This window comes from Pipistrellus kuhlii, unplaced genomic scaffold (genome assembly GCF_014108245.1).
Source record: "Pipistrellus kuhlii isolate mPipKuh1 unplaced genomic scaffold, mPipKuh1.p scaffold_m20_p_2, whole genome shotgun sequence".
Classification (NCBI taxonomy): Eukaryota; Metazoa; Chordata; class Mammalia; order Chiroptera; family Vespertilionidae; genus Pipistrellus; species Pipistrellus kuhlii.
The window spans coordinates 186,849,342-186,873,605 of NW_023425515.1; the positions used below are offsets into that span (position 1 = coordinate 186,849,342).

General features: G+C 56.2%; 1 protein-coding gene and 1 long non-coding RNA gene across 42 annotated transcripts in view; one reads left to right on the forward strand and one right to left on the reverse strand.

The window, feature by feature from the left end:
- ARHGEF10L (Rho guanine nucleotide exchange factor 10 like) overlaps nucleotides 1–24,264 on the reverse strand; it is a 119,854-nt gene that overhangs the window by 86,064 nt on the left and 9,526 nt on the right. For all 41 annotated transcript variants that reach the window (XM_045585147.1, XM_045585134.1, XM_045585133.1 and 38 more), the window contains exon 2: nucleotides 2,264–2,344. In XM_045585147.1, the coding sequence (XP_045441103.1) occupies nucleotides 2,264–2,300 (37 nt within the window). In that variant the 5' untranslated portion in view covers nucleotides 2,301–2,344. The remainder of the gene's footprint in view (nucleotides 1–2,263; nucleotides 2,345–24,264) is intronic.
- LOC123652758 lies at nucleotides 10,857–19,165 on the forward strand. Its single transcript, XR_006742251.1, has 3 exons — nucleotides 10,857–10,970; nucleotides 11,834–11,935; nucleotides 18,579–19,165. It is a non-coding gene; the product is annotated as an uncharacterized LOC123652758 (long non-coding RNA).

The following is a 24,264-nucleotide window of genomic DNA, read 5'->3' on the forward strand; positions in this document are numbered from 1 at the left end:
CCAGAGACTGAGCTGGCGCAGACAGAGAGGAGAGGGGCCCATGACATCCGGGCCCTCAGGCACAAGGCTGCCCCCCATAGAGCACTGAAGGATGAGCAAAGGCCTGACAGGATCGGGTGGGCAGAGGCGTTCCAGGCTGAGCCCAGAGCAGGTGCAGAGAACATGGAGGGGCCCCGTGGAGCTGAACACGTGAGCAAGGAGGAAGAGCCGTAAGACGACAAGAGCTGCTTCGGGAATCTGGATTTTACTTGGTGAGACAGCAGGAAGCTCTCCGAGAGTCAGGAAATGGCCAAGAGCCTGGCTCAACTGGAAAACAGTCACCAGCAACATCAGGCAGACCTGGGACAATGAACACCCATCCAGTAGTTCTTGAATGGGATGGAATAGATTTCATCATGAAATGATTTTGTTCTCGCTCTCCATGATGGGCCCCCTGGTACGTGAGAGAAAGGAGCAAGGTGACCATGGCAGCAGGGGCCGGGGTGGGCGCATCCCGGGACCCAAAGTCACGGCCATGAATCAGGAGATGCCCTTGTTCCCAGTGCTGTTCCTGGGCTTCTGGGTCCCAGGCAATCAGACCTCACTCCTTATCAGAAGGAAAAATCAGGAGGCCCATCCCTGGATAATTGGCCACTAAACGAAGAAGCCCTTCCCAACTGAAACCGGTTTGGCTCAGTGGATAGAGCGTCGGCCTGTGGACTGAAAGGTCCCAGGTTCGAGTCCGGTCAAGGGCATGTACCTTGGTTGCTGGCACATCCCCAGTAGGGGGTGTGCAAGAGACAACTGATTTTTTTAATATATATATTTTATTGATTTTTAAAATATATTTTATTGATTTTGTACAGAGAGGAAGGGAGATAGAGAGTTAGAAACATCGATGAGAGAGAGTCATCGATCAGCCGCCTCTTGCACACCCCGTACTGGGGATATGCCTGCAACCAAGGTACATGCCCTTGACCAGAATCGAACCCGGAACCCTTCAGTCCCCAAGCCGACGCTCTATCCATTGAGCCAAACCAGTTTCGGCCAAGAGACAGCTGATTGATGATTCTCTCTCATCGATGTTTCTAGCCCGAGCTTACGCTCGCTCTCTCTCTCTCTCTCTCTCTCTTCGTCTCTGTAAAAACTCAATAAAATATTTAAAAAAGAAAGAAAGAAAGAAAGAAAGAAAGAAAGAAAGAAAGAAAGAAAGAAAGGAAGAAAGAAAGAAAAGTAACCCTTCCCACCCATCTGGACAGGTGGCATGGCCAGAGCTGGCCACACACATTTGATGCTCCTGGACACACCCCGCCTGTCCTCGGGGGAGCCAACCCCACTGAGGCCAGGAGGCCGGGCCCAGAAAGCCACTCCTGCTGTGGAGAAGGCAGGTCCACCTGCTGAGCCCCACCCTCCAAGAAGAACACGGCTCAGTGCAGGGCACACACCGTGCACGTAGCATCCTGCCAACGCCCCACAGCGGTAACAGCTTCCATTCACTGAGCGATCCATTACCACACGCCAAAGCCTTACCCCTGTGTAAGCCGCACCATAAGGGAGGGTGTCATGATTATCCCCAGGTCATGGGTGATGACAGGGAGCCACAGAGATAACCCAGCCACCACGGGGCACTGGCAGGGTCAGGCCAAGAAGGAGCCCTCCTGGTGACCACTCCGCTGTCCGCCTCTCCTCATGGGGGCAAGAGGACAGGACTTCAGGCCCAGTGGGTGAGCCGGCCTGGGCCCAGCTCCTCCCAGGCGGGGCCTGAATTCCACCTGCGGTGGCTGAGGCCCCACGGCCTCGGTTGCCAGATAAAATAAATACAGGATGTCGAATTGAATTTCAGATGAACAACAAATAATTGTATTTTTTTGTTGGGAGGTGGGTTTTTCCGTGTTGGTTTTTGGAGCCAGTCTGAAAGCCCTATCACTGGATGGCCTGACCCCTGGCACCGTCACAGATGGAGAGAGACGGCCCGGCCTTCCCCTGCCCCCTCGGTCCCCACCCTCAATTCATAAGCTTCATCCGCTGGCACACTTCCATCCCAGACGGGCTCTGCCCACCTCTCCAGGGGGCCTTCGAGACACAGGGAAAGAATCGACCCCTGTCGGGAGCCCGCTCTGAGGAGGGAATTATCCTCTCCCTGTTGCAGGCAAGGAAACCGTGGCCGAGAGGGGAAGTCACCTGCCTGAGAGCACACTGCTAACTGACAGCGAAGCCAGATTCACCCACCCCGGGGCCCTCTGCGAGCCCCCAGCCCGATCAGAGGGAGCCCAGGACACGGTACCTGTGGCAGCCTGTGGCGGAGGACCGGAGGAAGCCATCAGACAAAGTCCAGCTCAGACCGGCACCGTCCCAGCCGCTGGCCTGTGGAAAGAAGGCCAGAAGTCTAATTAGGTGACGTTCAAGGCCAAAGCTTCAGCCACAGAGAGGGGTCACGGGCTCAGGACCTGTGCACTCCAGTCGCCAGCTCTCACACTCCTTCCCCAGCAGCCCGAGAGCCCAGGAGGGCCCAGCCCCCGCGCATCATAAATCATTAACCCGGAAAAAACAGCAGCTGCAGGACCATAATTACCCTGTCTTCCCAGAAAGTCCCTGGCCTTCGCTTTGACCAATGCCCGGGACCCTCAGGAGCCCGGTGGGTCCAGCTGCAATATCCTCCTGTGCCTTCCGGCTTCCTGGTGAAGCTCCGGCCCCAGAGGCCAGCTCAAGCTCAGCCCCCACCTTCCAGGGCTTTATCACACCTGAGCTCTCCGGGGGGTGGCCGGACACTTCCTGCTCCTGGCTGTCCAATAACCACAGGCTCTGAGCCCAGCGGCTCTCACCAGCCCCTGCCTAGAGCCCCGCTGAAGGCCATTCGCTCTGTCCCTCCCTGTCCTGCCCAGTGGGGTTGGCCAGCCATGGCTCGTGGGTATAAAGAAAGGAAAGGGACCCTGGCTGATTTGGCTCAATGGAGAGAGCGTCAGCCTGGGAATCGAAGGGTCCTGGGTTTAATTCCAGTCAAGGGGAAAGAAAGAAAAGGAAGGAAGGAAGGAAGGAAGGAGGGAGGGAGGGAGGGAGGGAGGGAGGGAGGGAGGAGGGAGGGAAGGAAGGAAGGAAGGAAGGAAAGAAAGAAAGAAAGAAAGAAAGAAAGAAAGAAAGAAAGAAAGAAGAAGGAAGGAAAGAAAGAAGAAAGAAAGAAAGAAAGAAAGAAGAAAGAGAAAGGAAAGGAAGGAAGGAAGGAAGGAAGAAAGAGAAAGATGTGCAGAGAGGTAGATGGTGCAAGACAGGGCACAATCCCACCTGCTCGGAGCGGGAGGCAGAGTGTCTGTTGGCCTCACAGTGGGGGCTCCCGCCACCCAGAAGCCAGTGCCGCTGGTGGCTCCCTGGGCCCTGGGGCAAACCTGCCAGCTGTCCCTGCCCGGCAGGTGGGGAAAGAGTTCTCCGGCTACCACCTGGGCGGGTGCCACCACTCTGCAGCCGTCACCTTGGATGAGCTACTTAACCCCCGCTCTGGGCTTCGGTTTACTCGCCTGCAGAACGGAGATTGCAGAGTAGCCACCTCAAAGGGTGCCTGGGGAAGTTAGGAGTAAAACGTGTAAAGCTCTGCGAAGGTCCTTGGGACCCACTGGCCTGTGCTGTCGGAAGCACTCGGGCTCGGCGGTGATGACCGCAGCTCTGCCTTGGGCGTCGGGGGCCCAGGCTGGAGTCCAGCTCTGCTGGCAGGCGAGCTGAGCCTCGGTGTCCTCATCTGTAAAGGGAACCACCTGCCCCCCGGGACTCCCAGCAGCATACTGGAGGTCAGTGGCAGAGCCCCTGGCAGACTTGGTCAAAGTCTGTCCTTAAAGCTGTCACCACCAAAATGGGGGACAGCCAATGGGACTCTGTGTCTGCACTCCATACCCCACGAGGGTAAGGGAGCCTAAGTGGGCTCACAGAGGGACCCCGAGACCACGGGGCTTCAAGCTGTGGGGATCTGGGACAGCGGCCTGGGGCAGCCGGATCCACCATCAGGCTGGGCTCTGCCTCTTCCCCTCAGTGACCTTGACCTCTCCAAGGCCCCTCATGGCCCGGAGCTTTGTCTCTTTAAAGTGGAGACCGCACCTGCTCAGACCATCCCAGGGGCTGCTACACGCGAGGAGCCAGGTCATGGGCGACAGAGACAAGGCCGCAGTGGTTACAAAGATGAGATTTATTGCAGATCTGAGTTCCTATCCAGTCTGCACTTGCCAGCAGTTCAGTGAGCACTTTCTCACTGGTCCCTGCCACGCAGAGCTCCCACGGGGATGGGAGGAGGGCTGTGGGGGTGTGCACGGTGTTCCACACAGAGTCAGCTCTCCGTGCACACTGGCCACTGTGTTCATTACGATGGTAACGATGTCATGCGTGGTGAGAGGGGAAGAGTTTTCTCTTGGGGGGTCATCTCTTTAAAGATGACTGCCATACTGGCTGGGCAGGCAGACCCCCAAAAAATGCCTTTCCTGCTACTTGATGCAGAAGGGCCACATTCAGACAGGGTGAGGTGCTGGGAGCCAGGGCGGAAGCCCTAGCTCAGGCTGCAGGGTGTGTCTCAGCCGATCACGCTCAATACCGGACCATCCTCTGCCTTTTCCTCATCGCTTTCAGAGTAGAGTCGAGGCCCTAAGCCAGGCCCTAGATGACACACACCCCTCCCCACTGGCCTCAACAGCTCCGGGCCTTCCAGGGAACTCTGCTCCAGCTTCATGCAGAGCTGTCAGGCCTGTGACCGTGCCAACTTGTCCCCCATCTCTGGGCCTTTTGCTCAGGCTATTTGCTCCCTCCAGGTAGAATTCTCTTTCACAATCAGCAAGCAAACTCCTACTCAACCTTCAAAACCCAGACCCAGTTCTTCCTCTGTGAGTGCTCCCCAGAACCATTTCAGGCAGTGGCTCTCCTGGTGGTGGAGCTTTGTAAAAAAAAAAAAGAGAAGTGACCCAGGTCTAAGGTTCAGTAGCTCAGGGAAGCGGCCAGGGAGGGGCTATTATCAAAGAACTCAGGTGGTCCTGGGTCACATACGGCCCCTATTATAACTGCCCCCCTCACCGGACTGTGACCTCTTCTTTCATCTCAGTGTCTGGAGCCCTGGCCCACGTGCGAGACAACAGCTGCTGAGCTACACTGAACGGAGGCCAGAGGCCTGGAAACCTCGCCCTGCTTGGGACCTGCTCTGTGGAGGCCGTGAGGCTGGGGCGTCCCTGGGCCTGGGCAGCTGCAGGTGTGGGACTTCCTGCCCAATGGAAAGAGGAGCACAGGTCCAGGTGAGAACTTCAGCCATCGCCCCCCCACCACCACCAGCCATCCCTCCTCTTCCCCCTTCCCCCCCTCCCCCCCAGTGCCCTCTGCTCCATCCAGGAAGACAAGAGGAAGAGGCAGGGAGCCAGCTGGACAGTGGGAAGAGGAACCCACAACTAGTGTCTGCAGGGGGGCAGGATGCCCACGCTCTGCCCTCGCAGGCTCAGCACAAGTGGCCATCGGCCACGAAGTCGGGGGCAGGTGGCTCCCGGGGCCCTGGAGAGATGAGGCACCTGATCCAAGAAAACACCAGAGGAGCGAAGGCAAGAGGAGCATGACCAGAACTCAGCGCCCATGAAGAGAGGCGTGCAGGGCTCAGCCTGCGGCCCAGGACCCAACCTCAGACAATCTGCAGCTCTCCAGGACGAGATGTTATTGTGTTTGTTTTATGGACTTCAGAGAGGAAGGAAGAGGGAGAGATAGAAACATCAATTGCTGGAAACCAAGGTCAACAGTAATTACTATAAAAGCGAGAAGTCCACCAGAGGGCTGAGTTTGGACTCCTTTGATATTAAGAGGGCGAACTTGCATTTTATTACCTACTGCTGACTCAATGGCCTAAAGCAGTGGTCGGCAAACTCATTAGTCAACAGAGCCCAATATCAACAGCACAACGATTGAAATTTCTTTTGAGAGCCAAATTTTTTAAACTTAAACTATATAGGTAGATACATTGTTATTAACTTAATTAGGTTACTCCTAAGCGGGCCTTTGCTAAAAACTCAATGGGCCAAAGAGCCGCAGTTTGCCGACCACTGGCCTAAAGCAAACTCCCCCCTAACCTGATAATCTTACTGTTTACGAAACATTACCATTGATACGTATGTTTGCATTTCTAAAAGCAATTGTGTATTCTAGTAAATAAAAGCAGTTGGGAAAGAGACTCAGTGGAACTTAGCCACTACAGTTAAGCTTTTCCCTGGCTCCCCCCCCCCCCCCATCATTTCAAAATTAATTTGCCTTGTCTTGTGTGTCAATTTGCACAGCAGCTCTTTCTCAAGCCTTTGAACCCAAAAGCCATGCTTTTCACAATCAATGATGAGAGTGAATCACTGAATGACTGCCTTCTACACACCCCCTACTGGGGACTGAGCTTGCAAACTGTGCATGTGTCCTTGACAGGAATTGAACCCAGGACTCTTCAGTCCTCAGGCCAACGCTCTACCCACTGAGAAAAACCCTCTGTGTGTCCTGTCCCCATTGGTCAGAGGCAAATGTAAATGAAATGACGTCTAATAAAGCTGGGAGCTTCTTCATAAATGTTAGTTCCCTTCCCAGAGTCCCTGCCGTTCCATTCTGCAGACAGCTCAACTGAGTTCCGGCAGACCACGGACCAGAATACGTACCCTGCTCTTCCTTACCCTCATCACCCTCAAGATCACAAAATGATCATCTGCGAAATGATAATGGCTGGCATCTGAGCACTGCCACGTACCAGGCCTCGTGCTGAACATTTCTGTTTCTGGCTAATTCCCACGGCAGATGAGGAAAAGGAAGCTGAGAAGCTGGAGGGTGTTCTCAAGGCCATGAAGCCCCCGAGAGGGGAGTCACTGGGCTGTGAGCCGGGACTGCCAGGCAGGCATGCCCCTTGGACAAAAGTGCTGGGTGAGCACACGGGTAAGGGGGTGAGCATCTTCCAGGGCCCCCCATGGCAGGGGCCTCCGAATGCCAGGGGGACAAGAGGGCCAGCTCCTGCCCTCGCCCTCTAGGCGCCAGGCCACTCAACAGGCTTAAGGGTGGGAAGGAGGAGGGAGGCTCTGGGAGGAGCACCCTCCGGGCTATAGGCAGGGGTGAGGCTTGGTCAATGGCTGAAGCCTCAGACAATGGAGGCTCTGTTCCCGCCAGAAGAGAAGCCCCGACCCCATCCTCCTTCCTCCATTGACTTTCTTGGCTGGGCGAGCCCCTGGTCAGTGATCCCCGGGCAAGATGGGAGGGGGCAGCCCCAGAAGGAGGCCTCTGGGCAGAAGAGCCCACCCACACCCCACGCACACCCCTGCAGAGGGCATCTCTAAGGGCCGTTGCCTGGGAAACCAGAACCAGCCAGAAGCTTGAAGACCCTGCGGTGGGGGACCAAGGGGGGCTGCCACCAGAATGATCCCCAGCCCTTCCTCCTCCTCACAGTCCCAGGCACATTAACTCCTTTGTCCCCAGCTGATCAGCCCAGACAGGAGGCGCCAGGCTGAAGGGCCAGGTGAAGTCTCCAACTGTGGCTAAACTATGGGGACTTCATGCCCAGAGGGTCCCAGGTGATAGGGCCCCACTACACACACACTTGGAGGCCAGAAGGGGGCAGCATGGACTTGGCGCTACCCCTTCACCTTTCAGAGCCTCAGCTTCCCCATCAGAAGCCACCTCTCAGGCAACCCAGTGCCACATGGCCCTAGGACATTCATCCTAGCCGTAGAGCACTTATTTCCACTCGGGAACCAAACTCCAGAAGTGGGTTTCACTCCCTCCTTTCCCCGCCGGGAAGCTGCAGCTCAGTGAGGCGGGACCAAGACACGAAGGTGCGTCTAACTCCGTGTAATTCGACGGAGCAGGTGTTGGGCTACAGAAACGGCCCAGGCAAATAAAGTCAATAATAAACCCCTCCCCAAGACATCGATGTTTCTAACTCTATATCCCTCTCCCTTCCTCTCTGTAAAAAATCAATAAAATTTATTTAAAAAATAAATCAGCACACATACCTCCCCATCACGCCCCTTCCCCTGACCTGGCCGTACACTTCAGTTGTTTATAACAGCCTCCTCCTACGAGAATATGGACTCGACAGAGGCCAGGGCATCATTATTTCTGTTCGTTGCTCTATCCACAGCCCTGGACCAGTGCCTGGCAAACAGCAGGCCTCAGCACGCACCTGCTAAGTGCGTGAAGGAACCCCTTGGTCTGGGTCAGTCCTGCCACCTCCCTCAGGGGAGGGGATAAGGCAGCCCAGGCCCGTTGGGCACCCCAGTCTGGGCCTACGCCTCCTCCTGTCTGAAATCAGCCCGTGGCCAGGACGGCTCCTCCCAGGAGAGCTTAGTAAACAGACTCGCTGGCAAGCTGCACAAGGGGCGGTGCCCCAAAACCAGTATGGGAAGCGGTCTGAGCCAAAGGCGGGCGTGATCAGAAGAGGGGAGGGAGGGGTTGGGCGGGGGGAAGGACTTGGACCATCAGGAGCTGGCTCCCAAAAGACCTCATTCTTGCTCTGCTGAGTCAGAAGCATGCGGCCGGGAGAGGGGGCAGGACCCCAGAGCTCCAACGGCTGCCACCCCCGGCCGCAGACAGGTGCGGGGCCTGCCATACGCCCAGCTACCCAGGGAGGAAGCACAGGGTCCAGGCTGGGCGCCGGGGCCTGGCTGGTGGGCCACCGAGAGGAATAGGCCTCCTTTCATAGGTAGCCCCCTGGGTGCAGTCTGGCCTGAGTCACTTTCTTCAGAACCACCCTCTGCCTCTCTCAAGGAGGGGACCACTTTGTCCCACGAGACAGCTCTGGGCAGGAAGCAGCAGCCTTTGCAAAACTCGGCCACGGCCCTGCAAGCTGGCCAGGCAGCGTCTGAGGTCTCAGGAAAGGCAAGCTCAGCACGGAGCCCCGGGGGACCGGAGGCCTCGGCCGCAAGGCTCAGAACAGCTCTGGCGGAACTCTCCAAGCAGCTGGCTCTTATATTCCAACCACTCCCCAAGGATCTGGTGTGAGCATCAGCTGCTCTCTGTCCTCCACTCCTGGAGGGAGGCACAGAAATGGGTGTCTTCCCACCAGCCCCCAAGCAGGTGGGCCATCCCACAGAGGGCAGGGTCAGCCCCCCCATGACAGAGGAGGAAACTGAGGCTCAGAGAGGGAGGGAGATGATCCAAAGTCAAGTCCATCACAGGCAGATCCCTGATGGGATGGATGTCTGTCCCCCTCTTTCCCTTGTGGGGGTGCCTCTCCCTCCACAATGAGTCCAGGCCACTCCCTCCCACCTGGCTATTAACATCACACCTCTGAGAAGACGTCGTGCTCTGGGGCAGCCCCAGCTTGGCCTGGCCGGAGGCTACCACTCAGCTGTGTACATTCCCCACAGCCTCCACCCGACTCCCGCCCCTTTTAGAGTCAAGATTCCAGGGAAGGGGAGGACCCAGAACGAAAAGGCGATGGCCTTTAACTGGTGCGAAGCGTAGCGACCACCAGAGCTCAGTGCGTGGGGCCAGGGAGACCGACCGAGCCCCTGAATCCCTTTAGTCAGGCAGAGGGGGCTGCCGAAGTCCCCCTTTAAGAAGAGCACGCTGGCTGGACAACCCGCCCAGGAAAGCTGCAAAAACCACATGCGTCTATTTCCTGCAGGAGTCTCAATACGTTTAGCTAAATTCAGGGACAAATCCCCTCCAGGCAGCAAGGTTACAGTGACCAACCACACACACACACACATACACACACAAACACACACACACACACACACACACACACACACGCATGCCCGGATGCCCAGGGCTATCACTCAACATCAGGAGCATCTGTGGGACCTGCAGAGACAGTGCAGGCCTAGGCAGCCGGGACTCAGTTCTCTTCCCTGCTTGCGGCCACCAGCACACCTACCAGGTGCCCAGTGCTCAGTGCTGGACACCTGCGCTCCCTGCCAAGACTCAGCCTGTGCCAGGCTCATGCAAGGTCTGTCCTGTGGCCAGGGCTTGGTCAGAAGATGGGGCACCTTCTCCTTCCACTTGAGGGTGCAAACCAGGACGCAAGTACCGGAGCTCCCTTCTCCCAGAGGGCCATCTGTGTTAACACGGAGGTCTCCAGGGCCCACGCCCTCATGCTGGGGCCCTTTAAGCTCCCCAGCATTCAAGGGGAGGCAGAAAAGCCAGTCTTCAACTCTCTGGATCCGCCTGCCACCAACCCCACCCTTTAACCAGTCCACACACATGTACTGAGCGCTTCGCTATGCAAGGTCTAGGGATTTGCTCATAAGCAAGACAGCCTCAGTTTCCGCCCTCCTGGGTTCCACAGTCACACAGGGAGGCAGATGCTAAACAATTACCCAAATTCAACCTCGTTACAGACCAGATACCCGCTACGAGGGGAGGGACAAGGCCAGGGCTGCTCTGGCATTTAGACGGACAGTCGAGCATTGACTCAACTCTCCCATGACCATGGGGTCCTCTGGACCCCGCGTGGGCACCTGCATCGTAACCACACAAAGCGAGGGACACAAAGCCCTGGGGACCATCCAGCAAGCTCTGCCAGGAGCCCTGCCTCTGCGGGGCCTGGGCCAAGGCACACACTGCCCAGCCTCCAGGGCCCTCCCACCTCCCGACGGACGGTTGCATTTCATGCCAAACAAGGTCATGTGCGCGCCCAGGGATTATGGTGAGGGCTCTGTCTCCCTCTTTTGCTTTTTTTGGCAGGAGGCAGGATTCAGCTTCAAAATTTCCATCCCATCTTGACTTGGGTGGAGAGTCTTGCTGATCCATCTAAGGCCCTGGCTCTCCATCGGGGCCAAACTGGTCCCCGCACCCCGGGCACATCTGGCAATGTCAGGAGACACGTGGGCTGTCACGGCTGGAAAGGCAGGGAATGCTAGTGGCATCCAGGGGATAGAGGCCAAGGATGCTGCCCAACAGCCTACGGTGCCAGGACGACCCCACCACAGAGAATGACCCGGCTCGAGTGTCAACAGCCCTCGCTCCGAGGGCATCTGGTCAAGTCCTCTGAGGTCCAGCGCCGATACTGGCTCGTTAACGAGGTTAGTGTTACCGTTATTAGTCACAGGGACACAAAGGCCAAAGTCATGGTCATGACCACTGGTTTCCACAGCAGAGACATACCAGGCTACGGGTCTCTAAAAAGACTGCATTACACCACGGTCTCCGGCGTTTGTGGATTCTCTGTGCCTCTCCACCAGCCGGCCCAGCATATGGAATCCTGAAGGTGGGGAGAAGGGAGGGGAGGAGGAAGAGAGGGGGTGGGGAAGAGGGCAAACTGAGGCCTTTCAAGGCAGGGGCCACGTGGTAAGCCTCTCCTGTTCCCAGCACCCAGCGCCATTCCTGGCACCAGGAGGCCGGTTTTTAATTCTGTGAGCTCTCTGAGGCCAGGTCCCTCTCGGTCCCCGAGCTGAGCCTAGCTTACGGCTCAACCCTCCACACTCACTCATCGGTCCCTACCCCTCAGACCTTATAATTCAGCAGGGAGCAGGGAGCAACAATAAACAGCAGGCAGTGCTTCTGTGGGGGAGCTTGGGGGCTGCAGGCACTCCTGGGAGGGGCCCTGAGCCTAGATGGGGGCAGGGCTGCCCATTCGATAATAGTCCTAGAAACAGCCCAGCCTGTGTGGCTCCATGGCTGAGCATCAACCTATGAACCAGGTTCAATTCCTGATCAGGGCACATGCCCAGGATGCAGGCTCCATCCACAGTAGAGGTTGTGCTGGAGGCAGCCAGTCAAGGATTCTCTCTCATCATTGATGTTTCTATCTCTCTCTCCCTCTGCCTTCCTCTCTGAAGTCGATAGATACATATATATATATATATATATATACACACACACACACACACACACACACACACACACATATATATATATATATATATACTTTTTTTTTTTTTAATAGTCCTGGAAACAATGGGCCCAGCATGAAGAGTTCCTCTCTGCCAGGCCTGGGGCACGCATGGCAGCGGTGAGAACACGTGAGCAGGACAGAGACAAGGAAAAGGTAGACGGAGACTCCTGAGGGAGTCCGGGCTGCATGCTTCCCTGCTCCCCTCTCCCCAGACACCCGGCCCAGGTACTCCTTCCCCGGGACAATCGGTGCTGTGGATGGAAGCCGGAGCCCAGGCCCTAGGCTAGGGGTGTCGAACTCAATCAGAGAAGGGGCCAAAATCTAAAATCCAGCCTAAATCTCGGGCCAAATGGTTTACTGAACAGTCATAAACTGTCATTGTGATGGAAACGCAGCGGAGTGCAGTGATGACAGCGCGGTGTGGGCCACATTGCAAGGCCTGGCGGGACGGATTTGGCCCGCGGGCCTTGTGTTTGACACATGTGCCCTAGGCACACAGAAAGGCAGCAGCTCCTGGGTTGCCTAAGGCCACCCGGAGTGAGTGCCAAAATCAGCCTCAATTTACTAATTGCCTTTAAGTGTCTGAAGCTATTCTAGGCCCTTTAATCTTATCATTACTTTAATCTTTGCAACAACCCTGTGAGAGAGGAGCTGCTGTCATCCCCATTTTACAGATTAGGAAACAGACAACAACAGAGGTTAAGGAAGTGGCTCAAGGTCACAAGTCAATAGAGGGGGAGCTGGGATTTGAACCCAGGTCCTGAGGCTGCAGGGCTAAACCCCAAGAGGATTGGGGTTTTCAATCTTCAGCCACCAGCCAGCCACCAGTCACTGGGCTCCTGTAATGTCCAGGAAATGCTCGGGTGAGCAGCTGGGACCACAAGGACCCCACTCATGGCGAGCTGGAGGGTCTGGACCCCAGTGGGGAGGCACACCAGGAAGAGAGCAGTGGGGAAAGGCTCCCTGCCCCAAGAACTAGCCAAGTACTCACTTGGCCCCGTGGGCCCAGGCAGAGTTCGGGGTGCACTGCCCCCAACAGAGCCTCGCCAAGCAGTCCTGGGCTCCAGCAGCCAAATGTGAGCACGATAAGTCTCACTGGGCATTCTGGTCTGGCAGGAACATGGCGCTGTGAACCGGGATTCACCCGGGCCCTCCAGCCACCACCTTAGCACAGGACCTGGGCAGGGACAGCCGGCCTGAGCGGGCATGGCTACGTGCCACCATGGGCTGAGCCAGAGCCCTCCCCCTGCGGTGTCTGAGGATACCATGACGTCAGACCAAAACCGGAAGGGCCTCCTTTACTGCTAGCAGCATCAAATCTCCTCCTAACCTGGCCCCTGATCTGAGCAGGAACTGATGGCTAGAGCCTCGTCTGTGGTTCACAGCACTGACCCCGCTGCTGTAGTTTTTCCCACACCCAGTCACTCTCCAAAGGAGGATCTTAGCGAGGCCGAAACCCAACCTGTCAGCCAGAGCAAGAATTCCTTCTTAATCCCAGCCGATGGGTGGGTCAGAGCTTGAGCAAACACATGATTTCACCCCTCTAAGCCTCAGCTTACTCATCTGCAGACTGGGCGCAATGACCCTCCGGAAACCCCATTAAGTAACACACTCATTCGTTTATTCAGCCCCTATTGATGAAGCGCTCCCATGAGCCAAATACCGTTCCGGGTGTTTGGGACACACCAGTGAACAGTGGGAAAAGGCTCCCTGCCCCAGCGACCCACTGAGCCTTTCCCTGTGCCTGTCACAGCGGGGATGTCATCAAGCCCCGCCTCACCCCGAGCCTGAGTCACTGTCCCATGTCATGCCCTCGTATGAATTCCTCCTTTGACAAAAGAATCATAGGAAGGGACTACCCCTGTCCCCGGTGCCTCTTCTGGAGTTTCTCAGGACCAGGCCCGCCTCCTACACAGGTCACCCATCTGCTATCCCTCCTTCACTGTGTCAATTGCACCCCCACTAGGGCTCATTCCAGGCTGCCATGGTCCCTCTCATGAGCTCAACCAACGAGCCTAGGGTGGACAACCCTAGGGTGGAGGACCCTAGGCCAGTGGTCGGCAAACTCATTAGTCATCAGCGTGGCAAACCGCCCTAGGCCATCCCCTGGGTTGCACTTCCTCTTTGCCAACGTCAGGGCACTCAGTGATGTGGCAGCCTCCACTCACGACCAGGGCTCTGATTCACATCGCGATGCCCACTGAAATTCAACACCATCCCCACGGCCCCTTCAGTAGTAGCTCCTGCTCTTTCCTGCTAACAAGTGACATCAAAGCGACAGTAACTGGGGAAAAACCCCAGCGACTGCTCTCACCGGCTGGGGACAACACGGACGCTCATCATCATTTCTGAGTTTCTGTTAAAACCAGGAGCCGTGTGTGGTGTTCCAAGGGTTATTTCACAAGCTCCTCGATGCTTCAAGGTGGAGATCCGAGTCCCCACTCGAGTCCCCACTCAATCTCGAGGCTCCCAGAGGACAGTGGCTGAGCCTACCCAAAATGTCTAGTACTGCCCTAGCCAGTTTGGTTCAGTGGATAGAGCGTAGGCCTGCAGACCAAAGGGTCCCAGATTCGATTCCAGTCAAGGGCATGTACCTTGGTTGCCAGCTCCTCCCCGACCTGGGCCCTGGTCAGGGCTCATAGTGGGAGCAACCAATCAATTTGTTTCTCTCACATCAATATTTCTCTTCCACTCTCCCTAAAAATCAATGGGAAAATATCCTCAGGTGAGGATTAGCAAAAACAACAAGAATGTCTAGCACCTAACCTGGCATCTAACAGGTCTTCCATAAATGCTGGTTGAATTTATTTGGGTAAGAAAACTGAGGCTCAGAGAAGTAAAGGGACTTGCCCAAGGTCACACAGCTAGAGTGGGCCAGCCCAGCTGTGGACCAAGTCAATACAACGCCACGTGCTTGTGCTCAGTCTCTCTCTGACCTCCCCACGTTTGAGCGTCTGCAGTCCAGCAGCTGGCTAGCAAGGCCCTCCCAGGACAGGCTCCTGGGCAAAAGGCACCGCCCCTCCAGGCCTGAGAAAGGAGAGGTGAGCTCCACAGGAGGCCTTTTAAGGAAAAGTAAATAAAGAAAAACAGAAAGTGTGTTGGTGGAGGAAAGACCAGCCTGTGTATCACGTGCCCCAGAATGCTGGGTTCACAGCAGGCCACAGCGGCCCGGAGCCTGGCCTCCCCAGGGCCCTGCCCCAGGCAGCTAGAGGTACAAGGTCCGGTTGGCCTCGGGCTGGGGGTCAGCCTGGCTCTGCCACCAATGCTACCAGCGTTGGGCAAGTCACTTCCACCCCTGATGTCCCCTGCTGATGGCAACAGAACAGGGAGAGCAAGACCAAGTGAAAGCCAGCATCTCCCTCACTCTCCAGCAAAACGTAGCCCACGTCTCATTTACACACACACACACACACACACACACACACACACACGTGGAGTTGGCACCCCCTTGTCCCATCTCCAGCTGCCAGCAGAGTCGCCCCTTCTACCCTGGGCAGCCAGCATCACCGGGAAGCAGCTTTCACTCACCTTGCAGACCTTCTGGTCCAGCCTGGGAAGGAAGTCAGCGTGCTGACACCAGCTGTATCCGGGGAGCTCTGGAGTGCCCTGTCACCTCACCCCGCTCTGACCCTGTGAAATACGGGTCTAACTCCTCTTTCCAAGGGAGCCACCCAGGCCGAGCCAGACAAAGGCGCCTGCCCACAGCCAATGTGACGCAGGATTCAAACCCAGACCCTGAAGTGCCCAAACCTGTGTTCTCATTCCTGCTCGTGTGTCAGCTCCCAGAGGACAGAAACCGTGACTGGGTCCTAGGTGTCTCCGTGATGCCTCACGTGTGGTCTGCAAGCACGGGCTTGCTTGGGTGGCCAGCTGGTGACTCCCAAACCCCAGCCCAGGCCCCGGGAGAGCCTCACCCATCACAAGCAGGGCCTGCTCCCCATCTTCCTGCCTCCCTGCTCTCAGGTGTCCTGAGCCGGTCCTGCCTGCCAGGGATCCCAAACCAGCCTGCACCCACTTTGCAAGAGGAATTTGAAACCAATCCTCAGAGGAGCCAGAAAGCAAACCTCGGCACCTGTGACACATGGAGCATCCTGGTGTGGCCCTCACAGCAGCGAAGAGGCTGCTGGGAGTCCAAGGGTGAGACCCTCCCCCAGGTCTGCCCCGTTAGCTGTGCAGACCTGAGCAGGCCTCCTGCCCTCGCTGCGCCTCAGTCTCCTCCTCCGCTAAAAAGCAGACAGCAGCCCCTGACCACGGGACAGCAAAGGAGGCTAAATGCCGTCCATCACCCGGCCTGAGGCAGGCACTCTTTCTTCCCTGGAGAGCACCCACTTACCCTGGGCATCAGCTGGGCATGGGGCACAGAACCTGCAGCCCCCAGGCAGCCAGCCCAAACAGGTTTGCATCCAGAGCTAGGTTTGTGGAGTTAATATTTACCTGCTTGTGACTCCAATCTTCTGGGGCATCAGGCATGCCCGAGCCACTCAACCCTGAGACTTCCAACCAAGCAGAGACATGAGGTGGGAGGGGGTGCTGAATCCGGGACAAGTGTCGGAAACCCTGGTCCCCGAGGGCACCCAGACTGGGAGAGGTCCCCATGTCCCTGCAGACTAAGTGTCACCCTCCACCCCAAGGCACTTGCTCTGAAGACCCGAGCCCCACTCATCTGATGACCCATTTCCATAGGATCCCGGAAACCAGTGAGAACAAAGGAGGGTGAAGGCTGAGGCCCCACAGATCCAGCATCGGCGGGCGGTGGAGGTGGCGGCCATGCCGCGCACATCAAATGGAGATTTCACTCTGGCTGTTTAGACCCGAGTTCCCTGATTTCAACAATAAGCCCCACGCAAGGGAACCACCTGGCTCAGCGCCCCTCCCAGCAACTGTCTGGAGCGTCGGTCCCCATTTCACAGGTGAGAATCCTCCACATAGAGCCCGAGACAGCCTGCCAAAGTCTCTACGTCACCAGAGGTATTGCCAAAGTCTCTACGTCATCAAACCAGGCCTCCTGGCTCCCGGGCTAATGAACAAACAGCCTGTCTCCAGCACTCCACTCTCCTGCTACTGTTTATCCGATGTTTACCGGGTACCAGGCAGGGCCCTACATGCTTACATATGACGACTCTCTTTATCAGTCCAAGAACTGGATGAGAAAGAGGCTGTTAACCGACAAGCTGAGAAACCGAACTGAAACACAGGGAGGTTGAGAGACTTGCCCCAGGTCACACAGCGGACAAGAGGCAGAATGAGAATCAAAACCTGGCAGCCTGATTCCAGAGGCCACCACTGCATATACCCCAGCCTCCAAATGACTCTTCCCTCTTACTTCCCCCAACACACACACACACACACACACACACACACGCACACGCACACACACACACACACACACACTCACACCACTCACACGCACATGCACACACAGGGCAGGAGAGACCTACCACTGAGAATGTTTCGTGAACACAAAGGCTTTTGCTCGCACAAGGAAAGAGCTGAAGGGCCAGGAGGCTGAGAAAGGTCCCTCTCGTCCGCCCTCCCTGTTCTCCCTGCTGAGCAGAGGGAGTCTGGGTAATGGGAGTCCTGCCTGGAACTGTCCAGGGCCCAAAGAGCCAAAAGCTCCTCGGTGTGGCCCACAAGACCATTCGTTTTGACGGATCATCCCCAACTCCCCATTCACCAATGATGAATGTTTGCTGAGTACATGCTATGGGTCAGGCCTCATGGGGAGACAAACATCCTGTATAATAAAAGCCTAATATGTAAATCAACCAAACAGAGGAACAACCAGTGGAATGTCCAGTTGCTCTGACATGCACTGACCACCAGGGGACAGATGCTCAATGAAGGACCCCGGCCCGCAGGCCCCAGGCCAGCCAAGGCAGGTGCCAGCAGGGAACCCTGCCCCCACCCCATCGCCCCACCTGTCGCCTCCAGCAGAGGGAGGCAACTGCCCACAGTGGGGCAATGGGGAGGTGGGGCTGGCCGGCAAGCAGAGAGGGCCCTCCCAATCGCCCACCAGTTGCCCCACAGATTGGCCCTGATCACCCGCCTAGGGACCCTACCCGTGCACAAATTTAATGCACCGGGCCTCTAGTGAAAAATAAAGCACAAAGCCTGAGCTCTGGGAGCAGAAGAGGGGCCCCATCTGCCCCAGTCACATGACCTGCCTTCCTTGGTCTGGGAACCGTGTCCCACCCCCTCTGCTTGGAACACTCAAACCTACATTTTGAACCTTAACACAGATGACCTCAGGGAAGTCTTCTATGATGCCCACAGCTAGCCACTCGCCCCTGAGAGCACCTAACACTCTGGACCGGAATCATGTGCTTTGTTCTCTGACTCCCCCACTAGGCTGTGAGCTCCTTGAGGACAGGGACAATGCCTTTCATTCTGTCTCCCCAGTACCCAGTACAGTCCTCAGGACATGGTAGAGATTCAAGAGATGATGGGTGGCTGGGTGGATAAATGGATAGATGGATGGGTGGATGGGTGGGTAGGTATGTGGATGGGTGGGTGGATGGATGGATGGATGGGGGGGTGGATAGATGGGTGGATAGGATGAGGGTGTGGGAGGATGGGTGAACACATAAATGACTAAATGAATGAACCAATAATAGGATTCTATAAGTAATACCAGAGGCCAGGGGGCTCCAGGCTCTACTTCAGTCTGGAATTTACTGGAGCTCAGCTGCCAGGGAATCCCAGCTTCGCCCCAGGTATTTAGTCTGACCCAACTCTTCTCTAGACACATTTCCCCAACTTGGCTGAGTTGTGTGATCACTGTCTGTCTCCTCTGCAGGCTGCAGCGTGGATGACATACTACCCAGGACTGCGTCTGGCCTAACAATGATGTCCTCAATGCCTTCCCCTGGGCTGGGGCCACTGCAGGCCTCAATGAATACTTGTGGAATAAATGACAAATGAACAAAAGACCTCGGGAGCTTTTTAAACATGGAGATTTCTAGGTCCCGGTCAAGATCTGCTGGCTCAGAATCTCTCAGGGTGAAACTCAAGAATGCGTATTTTGTTCAAAAGCTTTCTGGCAATCCCAGTAATTGCCAGGATTGGGAAGCTAGCTTGTGGGGAAGAGGAGTCCCAGCTACAGAAGGCGGTGGCCACAGCTGAAGGCATCTCAGAGCAGGGCCGTAAGGAGCGGTCACCAACTCGGGCAGGTCACCACTCTCCTCATTGTTTTAGGTTAAAAGAGTCTAACAGCATTCTTTGGAGTGTGGATCTTGAATTATTTCCTTCAGAACCACCTGAGTGAGAGGAAGCCTTTTTTAAAAAATATATATTTTATTGATTTCAGAGAGGAAGGGAGAGGGAGAGAGGGAAAGAAACATCATTGATAAGAAAGAATCATTGATCGGCTGCATCCTGCACGCACACCCCCTACTGAGGATCCAGCCTGCAACCCGAGCCTGCAGCCCTGACTGGAAATGGAACCGTGACCTCCTGATTCATAGGTCGAGGCTCAATCACTGAGTCATGCCAGCTGGGCAGAGGAAGTCTTTTTTAAAAATCTAGATTCTAAGGTCCCACCCCAACCTATAAACTTAGAGTCTCTTCAGGAGAGGCCCCAAGAATCCACACCCTTAACAGGCTGTCTGGGCCATCCGGGCACCCGGGGCGGGGAGGGACGGGAGTGACTGGCTCCTGGGTCCCCCGGGGTGTTAAGGCCACCTGATGTGTCCGGCACCTTCATGCACACCTCACCTTCTGAGAGAGCAAAGTTCCTGCTGGGACAGCTTGGATGACTCCCAGAAACCCAGCAAACCATGAAGCCTGGCCTCTCATCTCACAGATGAGGAAACCGAGGCCCAGAGAGGGCTGTGTCCTGCCCAAGGTCATAAGAGAGTGCCAGAGCCAAGCTCAAAGCCAGATGGCCATGCCCCAGGCTCAGCCCCAGTCCCACGCTGCCCCGGCCTAAGTCCCACGCTGCTCCCAACCTCCCATTCTCCGCACCTGCTCCCAGGTGAGTCAGGACACCTCGGCCAGGCTGGCTGCCCCAGGAAGTCAGAGTGGCTCTGATGGTGGAGATTAACAATACCGCGCATGCTCAAGGCACTGTCAAGTCCTGCAATTTCAGAACCTGCTTAAATCATGATGCAGATGAAAAGAGCTGGAGTATAAGAGGAGTCACGTACCCAAAGTCATCGACCAGGAAGTGGGGATGGCGGGACACGAGTCTGTGCTGGAGACTGGTGTGCTTAGTACTCAGTGAGACGATCCCTTTCGTTTATTTTTATTTTTTTATTTTTTTAATATTTTATTGATTTTTTTACAGAGAGGAAGAGAGAGGGATAGAGTTAGAAACATCGATGAGAGAGAATCATCAATCAGCTGCCTCTTGCATACCTCCCACTGGGGATATGCCCGCAACCAAGGTATATGCCCTTGACTGGAATCGAACCCGGGACCTTTCAGTCCGCAGGCTGACGCTCTATCCACTGAGCCAAACCGGTTTCGGCTATTTTTTTTTTTTTTTTTAAGATACTTGTGTTTTTTCTTAAATTATATTTTTTGTTGATTTCAGAGAGGAAGGAAGAGGGAGAGAGAAACATCAATGATGACAGAGAATCATTGATCGGCTGCCTCCTGCACACCCTACACTGGGGGTCGAGCCCACAACCCAGGCATGATTCCTAACCAGGAACTGAACCGTGACCTCCTGGCTCATAGGTTGATATTCAACCACTGAGCCACGCCAGCCGGGCCCTTTCATTTATTTTTATCGCTGTTGTTCTTGTTCTGATGGGAGGAAGTGAGGGCATGCAGCAGCAGGGCCGGGACAGGAAGTCATGCCCACGAAAGTGGCCAAGAGGTGAAGCAGAGGACCCGCCTTCCCAGGTCTCTGCGCCTGGTTCTACTGCCATTGGCTGTGTGACCTGGGGCCAGTCAGCACTCCCTGCAGACAAACCTGTCCCCGTGCAGAAAGTTAGGACATTGGCCTCAATGATCCTAGAAGGCCCTTCCAGCTCTAAATGAGACTCTGACTTCATGGCCCTATCTGTCCTCAGCTTCTATTTCTCTCCCCACCAGCCACCACCTCTCCCTGGTCCCGAATCCCCTTTCCTGTAAAGAGCTGAGGCCGGTACTGCCCGGCCAGGCTGCAGGCTGGGCTGAGCTCTGCTCAGGGATGACTAAGCACTGCCTCTGCTCTCCCTGTCACTGTCCCTTTGTCTTCCTCACGGAACCCAGGTGCCTGCTTCCCAATGCAGTGCCCAAGGCCTCGGGGGAGGTGGGGGGAGGGTGGTTTGAAAAGAGCAGGGGCCAGGGGGTCAGGGGACTGGAATTCTCTTCCTGAGTCTGCCCCACGTGGCCTTAGACCCATCGGAGCGCTGAGGCTCGTGATAAAACTTAAGGGGTCGGACTAAACCCCTTGTCCCAAAGCAGGGTGGGCTGACTGCTGGAGCCTCACAAGATCCCATCAGGTCGTTTGCCAAGGAAGGGCTCAGCTGAACAAAGGGTTTCAAGGCAAGTCTCCAGCCTCAGAAGGACCCAGGTTCCAGTTCCGCCATTTGACTAGCTGTGTGGCTTTGGGCAAATTATCACCCTCTCTGTTCCTCAGCTGCCACGTCTGTTCAATGAAGATATTAACCATCCGCAGCTCACAGATTGCCACGAAAAAACATGGTGCCTGGCACACTCTGAGCCCGCAGTAAACACGGCTTATTTTTTCAATCCTTGGGGATCACATTTCATCTCCTCTGTACGTCACAGAGGAGATAACCAAGGCCGCAGAGAGGCAAGTCCACGGCCCAAAGTGAAGGGGCCCTTCAGGAGCAGGTCTCCTCATCTCTCCTGGCCCCCGAGAACGAGGCCTCTGCCCGGCCTCTGGAAGATACAGCTGCTGCCCTCGGCGAAGACCGCACCATCACTGGCCTCACATGACCCAGGTCCAGGATCGAATCCCAGCCCCGCCCCCCGGGAGTTTTCCAATCACTTACTGGGGAGGAAGCCAAGGTCCAGCAAAATGCTCAAACAACCCATGGCCCTGGCTCCCGGGAAGGCCAACTCCCTCTTTCCAGCAGCAGCCCAGCTCCTCCCACCCAGAGGCACTGCCCAGCCTCTGAGAACGCAGAAGGGTAACAGTTAAAACCTCAAGAGAACCTGCAGATGGTGGCACCGTGATGTTCCCCCAAGCCTCCCCTGAGTCTCTCCCTGGGGTTACTCTCCACGTGCTTCCACCCTGGAGACTTTGGTTGTTTCAGTCAAGGGACCAGTCCCAGCCTGGATGCCCTGTTATGCTGTGTGTCCTCAGGCAAGTTGCTTAACCTCTCTGAGTCTCAGGAATCTTTTTAGAAAAGAGAAATGAGCAGGTTTTAGGAAGCGCTAAGGAAGCAGCAGCATTTGCAGGATGATCTTAAGGTCTCCCTGATGTCCCCTGACCATTCCAACCGTCTCTCCCGAGGACAAAAGGTTCTGATCTTGTCCCTCCATATCTGGAAACACTTGACCGGCTTCCTATGGTCCTCGAGATAAAGTGAGAGCTCCGATGGAGACCTTCGACAGCATCCCCCATGGCTCCGGCCCCAGCCTTTGCACCCATGTCCAGGGCTTCCCTCTCCCTGAACTCACTGCCTCTTGGCTGCCTGGCTCAGACACCACCTAGAAAGCTTCTCGTTTCTAAGCCTGGGTTACGCAGTCTCCGTCTTTGCACCGGGTGCCATCTGCCTCCCCCAGCAGAAAGAGGGTACACGCAGTTACTCCTAGCTGGCTCCTAGCTGGTACCGGCTCCCTAAGAAATCCGTGCCAGATAAACGTGTGATGGGAAGAGAGAAATGCAAGGACAGACAAACAAAAACAAATCAGCTGCTCCCTGCGCACCCGTCTCCTCCTCTGGCAGCAAGAATGCTGTGGGAGCAGCCGTCGGACCACCTGGGCGGGGCCCTCACCCCCTCTGGCAGCTGGCCGTGCTGGCTGGGTGGCCTCTCCCTGCTCTGGAAGGTGAGGACAGCAATGGCACCTGCACTTTTCTGAGGACGAATGAGCTGGTCCTCCCGGAGCGCTCAGGCCAGCGCCGGGCGCACGAAGGCGACTTCCCTGCACTTCACGTCTGAGAAGCGGGAAGTGGCGGTGACACAGGGCCCAGAACCGCCCACCTGGCCCAGCTGAAGGGGCATCTGCTGCAGGGACCGAGTTCTCCCGACACCACGTTCCCAGCGGGCTCAGGGGCTCATCGCATCGCCAGCACTGGCCCTGCACCCAGCAGCCCGGTGCCCGACTGCGCCATCTAGGACTCACCACTCACCTCTCTGATCCCATCCCTCCTCTCTAAAGAGGAGGGCCAAGGAGCACCTGCTTCCATCGTTTTGGGGACCCAGCAACCTCTGTTCATTCTCATAGTGACTGCAAAAGACATCTCCCGAGACGGGCCGTCTTGGTTGGGCTGTACCCTCCCCTCCTTGGTCAAGGTGTCACTGAGGACCATGAGGCTATCAAATGGGACTGTCTCCCACCTCCACTCACGTATACTGCAAACCTACCCCATTCTCCCCTTTCCAAAGAGGCACTCCTACCCCCGTAGCCCCCCCAGGCACCATCACACTGGTACCTCCGCCTCTCCTTCACCTACAGACCTGGCGCCTGCAGCTGCCCGATGGGTCTTGACCATCAGCACAAACCCTTCTCCTGGGTCCCCCAGCCCCTCTCCCCCCACTTCACCTCCAACCGAGACACCTTTTCTCAGCCCCTCTTCACTATCCAGCATCTCAGAAGCTGTCCCCACACGCTGTCTCCCCCTTCTCGCCTCCCATCCCCTCATCCTTCCCTCTTCGGAGCCCCATCAGACCTCCAAAACTGCTCTTACAGAAAGGTCCAAACAGCCCCCGTGTGGCTTGAACCAGGGCGCCTTTCCCATCTCATCTTCCGTGGACTGTCACCGGCCTGCAGCCCTGCTGACCACTAGCTCTTTTCTGAAGCAGAACCGCGTGAGGGCTTACCAGGGGTCCCACTCTGCTTCCTCCTCCCAACGCCAACCCCTGCCTCTTCCTCCTCCACCTGACCTCCCCCACCTGCTCCATCTACGTGCTAACGACGCCCAAGTTAGAACCTCAGGCCAGAGGCTGCAGTCATTGCCATCACATCAGACTGTTTGCTTCACAGGACTTACTTAGTACGTGATACTGTGAACAGAGACGGCACAGCAGAGCGTCAAGCTCAGGGGGCCACGGGGAAGGCCTGGCAAGCGCAGTGATCGAAAAAGTAACCACACAGGATGGGCTGATCTTCAATTCCTACCTGGGCAGATCAGAGCGGGAAGTCATATTCCGGGCCTACAGCTTCCCCGGCAAAGATTAACCTTGACCTGAAGTGACTGTAGCCCAACGTTCTTACACATCTAGGGTAACACACATTTAAAATGTCAGAGTCATTCTCCTTTGAGAATGGGAGGCCCACGCGGGCACCAGAGCTGCTCCCGCTAGCTCGTCGCTGCACACTGTCCGGGAGCTGTCTATGGTAAACGGACACTGTCCCTCACC